General features: G+C 37.6%; 1 protein-coding gene across 4 annotated transcripts in view; it reads left to right on the top strand.

Annotated features, from left to right (window-relative positions):
* Positions 1 to 724: 724 nt before the first annotated feature.
* Positions 725 to 6,845, top strand: part of slc25a32b (solute carrier family 25 member 32b) — a 249,864-nt gene continuing 243,743 nt past the window's right edge. For 2 of the 4 annotated variants that reach the window (XR_013799390.1, XM_079626638.1), the window contains exons 1-7: positions 725 to 872; positions 1,000 to 1,180; positions 2,597 to 2,747; positions 2,853 to 2,938; positions 3,760 to 3,914; positions 4,919 to 5,032; positions 5,785 to 5,930. Coding sequence is in view for 2 of the 4 variants with exons in the window: in XM_079626638.1 (XP_079482764.1) it covers positions 1,027 to 1,180; positions 2,597 to 2,747; positions 2,853 to 2,938; positions 3,760 to 3,914; positions 4,919 to 5,032; positions 5,785 to 5,930 (806 nt within the window). In the remaining 2 variants the exon portion in view is untranslated. Of the gene's footprint in view, positions 1,181 to 2,596; positions 2,748 to 2,852; positions 2,939 to 3,759; positions 3,915 to 4,918; positions 5,033 to 5,784; positions 5,931 to 6,845 lie in introns of all 4 variants that reach the window. The other 2 variants (XR_013799391.1, XM_079626637.1) reach the window with 1 other exon arrangement.

The following is a 6,845-nucleotide window of genomic DNA, read 5'->3' as shown; positions in this document are numbered from 1 at the left end:
TCTTTTAAACGTCACACAAAACAATATAGCCAGTAAAATCTTAATAGCGAAGTTTCACAAAAGTTCACAAAATGAAATAAATAAATAAACAAATAAATGACTATCAATACAATTATGTCGTTGTTTTATTGATAGAATAAAGTAATTATACATCAATTATTTATTATATAATTCTTCGTTAAGACAAAACAAAATTAAGTGTAAATTAGAGACTTTGTGTAACTGTAGCTTTAAATAGATATTTCAAAATTCGGATTTAACTAATCTATAATCGGTTAGGAATGATGAGCCTATAAAATAAATAAAATATCCCATAAAATCACCTTTATAATAAAAAAAAATCTATTCACAATATATTTTAAAATCAATGGCTCCCCATGTTATAATTTTCATCATGGCACATTTTTTTAAACTAGTGAATAAAAACAAAATTTCCCCCAAAAACTAATTATTTTAACTAAAGAACAAAAACATTATATCACACATAAGAAAGAAAAAAGCCATAAAGAAAAATAATACACACAATTGGGTACATAAATAATTAATATACTGTCCCCTGTCATTACATGTGTGATTAGTACCAAAATAAAAAATATAGTTTAATATTTTAATATTTTATATATATATATATATATATATATATATATATATATATATATATATATATATATATATATATATATATATATATATATATATATATAATTCATATTTTTCATTTTCTGCTACAGTAAGTGGTCGTCAAAGACTCTTATTTTGAAACTCCAATGTTGCGCATGCGCAGTTAGTGTTGTGTACAGCGCCGTGTGTTCCATTTACAGCATGCTTCCGAATCATCGCTGCTGTCACTGTACATGATCTGACATTAACCGGTAAGGTCACGGACACCATTGATTTTTACTGAAAGCAGCTGTGATGGCAGATCCCATAAATATCTTTACTAGTAGAGCCGGTTTGAAATGATCGAGGAATGTATTGAATGTACAGTGTGTGGTTTAGTGTGTTGAACCGCAGCACCGGAGGGTCATGAGCTCCAGTCCCGGCCCGGGTTCGGGTTCTCCGGGCCTGAAGAGTCTCTTCAGTCACGGGAAGCTGGAGAACCTGCTCGCGGGTCTGAGCGGAGGCGTGGCGTCCACACTCGTGCTGCACCCGCTGGATCTGGTCAAGATCAGGTTTGCAGGTAAGTAAGTTATGATTTCAAAACCAAAACCTGACAGTTAATGACACGTAGATCAGTTTTAAAGGGATAGTTCACCCCAAAAGGAAAATTAGCCCATGATTTACTCACCCTGGCCTGAAGTCACCCTAGGTGTGTATGACATTCTACTGTCAGACAAACACAATCTGAGTTATCTTAAAAAATGCCCTCTTCCAATGGCAGTGATATGTGAATGTCTTTTTTGTCCATAAAAGTGCATCTATGCATCATAAAGAGCATCTATTCATAATAAAAGTGCATCTATTCTTGATAAAAGTGCATATGTCCATCATAAAAGTGCATATGTCCATCATAAAAGTGCATATGTCCATCATAAAAGTGCATCTATCCATCATAAAAGTGCATCTATCCATCATAAAAGTGCATAAAAGTGCATCTGTCCATCATAAAAGTGCATCTATCCATCATAAAAGTGCATCTATCGATCATAAAAGTGCATAAAAGTGCATTTATGCATCATAAATTGCATCTATTTATGATAAAAATGCATCTATTCTTGATAAAAGTGCATCCATCATAAAAGTGCATCTATCAATCATAAAAGTGCATTTATGCATCATAAATTGCATCTATTTATGATAAAAGTGCATCTATTCTTGATAAAAGTGCATCCATCCATCATAAAAGTGCATCTATCGATCATAAAAGTGCATAAAAGTGCATTTATGCATCATAAATTGCATCTATTTATGATAAAAATGCATCTATTCTTGATAAAAGTGCATCTATCGATCATAAAAGTGCATATATTCTTGATAAAAGTGCATCTATTCTTGATAAAAATGCATCTATTCTTGATAAAAGTGCATCCATCCATCATAAAAGTGCATCTATCGATCATAAAAGTGCATTTATGCATCATAAATTGCATCTATTTATGATAAAAATGCATCTATTCTTGATAAAAGTGCATCTATCGATCATAAAAGTGCATTTATGCATCATAAAGTGGATCTATTCTTGATAAAAGTGCATCTATCGATCATAAAAGTGCATTTATGCATCATAAAGTGCATCTATTCTTGATAAAAGTGCATCTATCGATCATAAAAGTGCATAAAAGTGCATTTATGCATCATAAAGTGCATATATTCTTGATAAAAGTGCATCTGTCCATCATAAAACTTTTTTTAGGCTTTGGGTGGGTTAATAAAGTCCTTCTGAATTTTGTGTAAGAAAAATATCCAGCCATTCACTGCCATTATAAAGCTCGGAAGAGCCAGGACATTTTTTAACATTAATAATTAATTTTTTGAGATTGTGTTCGTCTGTCAGAAGAGTGTCATATACATCTAGAGTGAGTGAATCATGGGCTAATGTTCATTTCTATGGGAACTGTCCCTGTAAAGCTCACGGCTCATGTGTCCTGTGTTGCAGTGAGCGACGGGCTGGACGTGAGGCCGAAGTACTCCGGCGTCCTGCAGTGCATGAGGAGTGTGTATCGCCAGGAGGGGCTCCGGGGCCTCTATCAGGGGGTCACCCCCAACATCTGGGGCGCTGGGGCATCATGGGGGCTTTACTTTTTCTTGTATGTATTTATTCTGCATGCATTTATCTTCCATGTATGTATTTATCTTATATGTATTTTAAAACATAATTGAACGAGAAATCAATGTTATTTTTATATCTGTAGTTACACTGCCATTAAAGCGTACACCCGCGAGCGGCGGCAGGCGGAGCTGAGCGCCACGGAACACCTGCTGTCGGCCGCCGGGGCAGGTCTGTCTCTCACTAATGTTCATATAGTATATGTGCTTAATATACTGTGCACACACACAGACTCACTCACTCACTCACTCACACACACACTCGCTCGCTCACTCACTCACACACACACTCACACACACACACACACACACACACACACAGACTCACTCACTCACACACACACTCACACACACACACACACACACACACAGACTCACTCACACACACACACACACACACACACACAGACTCACTCACACACACACACAGACTCACTCACTCACTCACTCACTCACTCACTCACTCACACACACACACACAGACTCACTCACTCACTCACTCACTCACTCACACACACACACACACACACACTCACTCACTCACTGGCTCACACACACACACACACACACTCGCTCACTCTCACACACACACACACACACACACACTCACTCACACGCACGCACGCACACACACACACGCTCGCTCACTCGCACACACACTCGCTCACTTGCACACACACTCGCACACGCTCACTCTCACACACACACACACACACACACACTGGGGACATCAGAGACTTATTTTACATCTTGTGAAAAGGGCTTTATAGGACCCGTTTAATATCATAAAAAGCTTTTCATGACACGAAGCGGGGTGCAAATCGATCTGGAGGACAGTGTCAAATCTAAACGCCAAGAGTGTGTGTGTGTGTGTGGACGTGTGCGTGCGTGTGTGTGTCACGGGTTCCTCTAATTGAATTAGACACATCCTTGATTTGAAGGGTTTTCATGTGGATCTTGGTTTTAACACACGTGATCTCCTGTCTGTGTCAGGGGCGATGACGCTGTGCCTGACCAACCCGATCTGGGTCACGAAGACCCGGCTGGTCCTGCAGTACAGCGCCGACCCGTCCGGGAAGCAGTACAGCGGCATGATGGATGCGCTGGCCAAGATATACCGGCACGAAGGCATCGCTGGACTCTATCGGGTACCGCTCTGTCCACTGGGCTTCTGTGCGAGAGGAGAGGGAAATAATTAAACTACTCCTCAAGAACATCTTTCAAATTATATAGAAAATTATCCATTTTTCTTTTATGCCAAAAATCATGAGGATATTAAGATCATGTTCCATGAAGATATTTAGTAAATGTCCTACCGTAAATATATAAAACATGTATTTTTGTGAGTGAATGCAGCACAATCGTGAACATAAATGCACAACTTTAAAGCAGATTTTCTCAATGTTTACATTTTTTTGCTCCTCAGATTCCAGATTTTCAATAGTTGTGTCTCGGCCAAATATTGTCCTATCCTAACAAACCACACATCAGTGGAGAGATTATTTACTCAGCTTTATGATGATGTATACATCTCTATTTCATATAATTGACCCATGTGACTGGTTTAGTGTTCCAGGGTCACATTTAAATAATCAATAGGACATTAGGATATTTTCCTATTATTAAGTTAAATATGAATTTATTCTCATTATTCCAAGCATATGACATGTTATTTACAGCAGAGAATCATGCGTTTGATCAGGTGAGCTCAAAACTCCGTCAATAAATCTCCAGAATGCATGAGTTTTGTCTCAGAGATGCCATGCTAATTTATGTTTACGGACGTCCACACGAGAAGCAACTAGCGTGTCAAGTCAAGAATATTTATATAGCGCTTTTCACAATACAGATTGTATCAAAGCAGCTTCACAGTATTAAATTAAAATAATAATAAAACGTCCATGTTTGGTAATGCTAATCAATAGTATTATTCATTGATTAATTAAATTGAATAGTGTGTGAATCAGGTTTGGTTTTCGCATGCAGGATGATGAGGCGTTCACGCATGCGGTTCCACTCGCCGCCACTGGGAGGAGCACTCGCATAAGCGAATCATAAGCGTGGGAATACTTCTGCTCGTCTTCAGCTCACTGCATGCTGTGGGGTTTGTTTGTTTGTTTCATCTAGCCGAGTTAACGCTTGTGATCCCTAGGGGTTCGTTCCGGGTTTGTTTGGGACCTCCCATGGTGCACTGCAGTTCATGGCGTACGAAGAGCTGAAGAGAGATTACAACAAATACAGAAACATGCAATCAGATGCTAAACTGGTTAGTATAAGCAATGCACACAAACATCACATTATACAACAATAACCGTTCAAGCTGTTTCTACATTATCATCACATGACCGTATCATTTTAAAGAGCAGCTGTGATGCTTTTTTATCATGTTTATCTTTCTTTAGTGTGTAATGTTGATGTTTGACATTAAAAAGTCTCTTTATATCAGTGTTTCTGAACTCTTGAAACGCCTCCATTGTAGTCTCGAGTCACAATATTCCTCATTATAATAATTAATGCGCAGAATAAAGGGGCGGGGCCTGGTTGAGTTAGTCAGTAGTGTGTTAAACTGGCGGTTATGGTAATTAGGGGCGGGACATTTCCCAAACACACTCAAAGCGCTCGACCAATCACAACACTGATCCAGCCGACCAATCAGAGCACAGTGTGCTTTTCAGAAGGAGGGGCTTCATAGAGACAGGAAGTAAACAGAGCGTTACTGACAGACTGGGAAGAGAGGAGCCGCAACAATGGAGAATATGAGGAGAATAATCAACATTCAAGCATTAAAACATGTTCTAGTCGAGTAAACTAAATCAAGACTGATAAAAAAAGCATGTTTTCTTTAAAAATCCCAAAAAATATTACAAGCATGTTCTAGTAGAGACAAAAACAACATCAAGACTTAGTAAAAGCATAGTTCCCCTTTAAGAGGTATTATGCTAAACAGACACATTTATCAGTGCATTATTGAGGTTTGTAGAAACTCACAGTGTATTTTGTGCTCTATGTTCTCTCCAGAATCCATTAGAATACATTACTATGGCAGCTTTGTCCAAGATATTGGCCGTGGCGACGACGTACCCGTACCAGGTGGTGCGCGCGCGGCTGCAGGATCAGCACAACACGTATGAGGGGTTGGCGGATGTCGTCCGGAGAACATGGAGGTAAAGCCGGGATTCACGTGCACTCGAGCACAACACAACCAAATAATGCTGGTGTATACATGACTAAACTTCACATTTATGATTTTGAATCCTTCTGAATGCCTTCCAGTGTAACTACATCAACACAACGGTAACACTGTACAATACGGTTCATTAGTTAACATCAACAATACTTCTTCAGCATTTATCAACCTTAGTTAATATTAATTTCAACATTTACTAATACGCTATTACAATCAAAGGTTGTATTTTATTACATTAGTGCTCGTTGAACTAACATGAACAGATGTATTTTTATTAACTAACTTTAAAAAAGATTAATAAATACTGTAACAAATGTGACCCTGGACCACAAAACCAGTCACATGGCTCAAATTTATACAGATTTATAAATGATCAGAAAGCTGGATAAATAATCTCTCCATTGATGTGTGGTTTGTTAGGATAGGACAATATTTGGTCGAGACACAACTATTGAAAATCTGGAATCTGAGGAGCAAAAAAATGTAAACATTGAGAAAATCTCCTTTAAAGTTGTGCATTTATGTTCACGATTGTGCTGCATTCACTCACAAAAATACATGTTTTATATATTTACGGTAGGACATTTACTAAATATCTTCATGGAACATGATCTTAATATCCTCATGATTTTTGGCATAAAAGAAAAATGTATAATTTTGACCCATACAATGTATAGTTGCTATTGCCACAGATATACCCGTTTTTTGCTTTAAATATAATTTATAATATGCAAATTACATGCAAAATAGGAGCATTTTAAGACTAACCCTAACTAATGTTGACTAATGAACCTTATATGGAAGTGTTACCACACAATTTATACACCACAGTTTTGGTTTTTCGTTTATTTGATCAAAAATATATTTTTTTTTATTTAAAATACAGTAAAAT

Source organism: Phoxinus phoxinus (genome assembly GCF_949152265.1).
Source record: "Phoxinus phoxinus genome assembly, chromosome: 10".
Lineage (NCBI taxonomy): Eukaryota > Metazoa > Chordata > Actinopteri > Cypriniformes > Leuciscidae > Phoxinus > Phoxinus phoxinus.
Note: the sequence above shows the minus strand (reverse complement) of the source record. Positions and strands in the feature narration are given on the sequence as shown.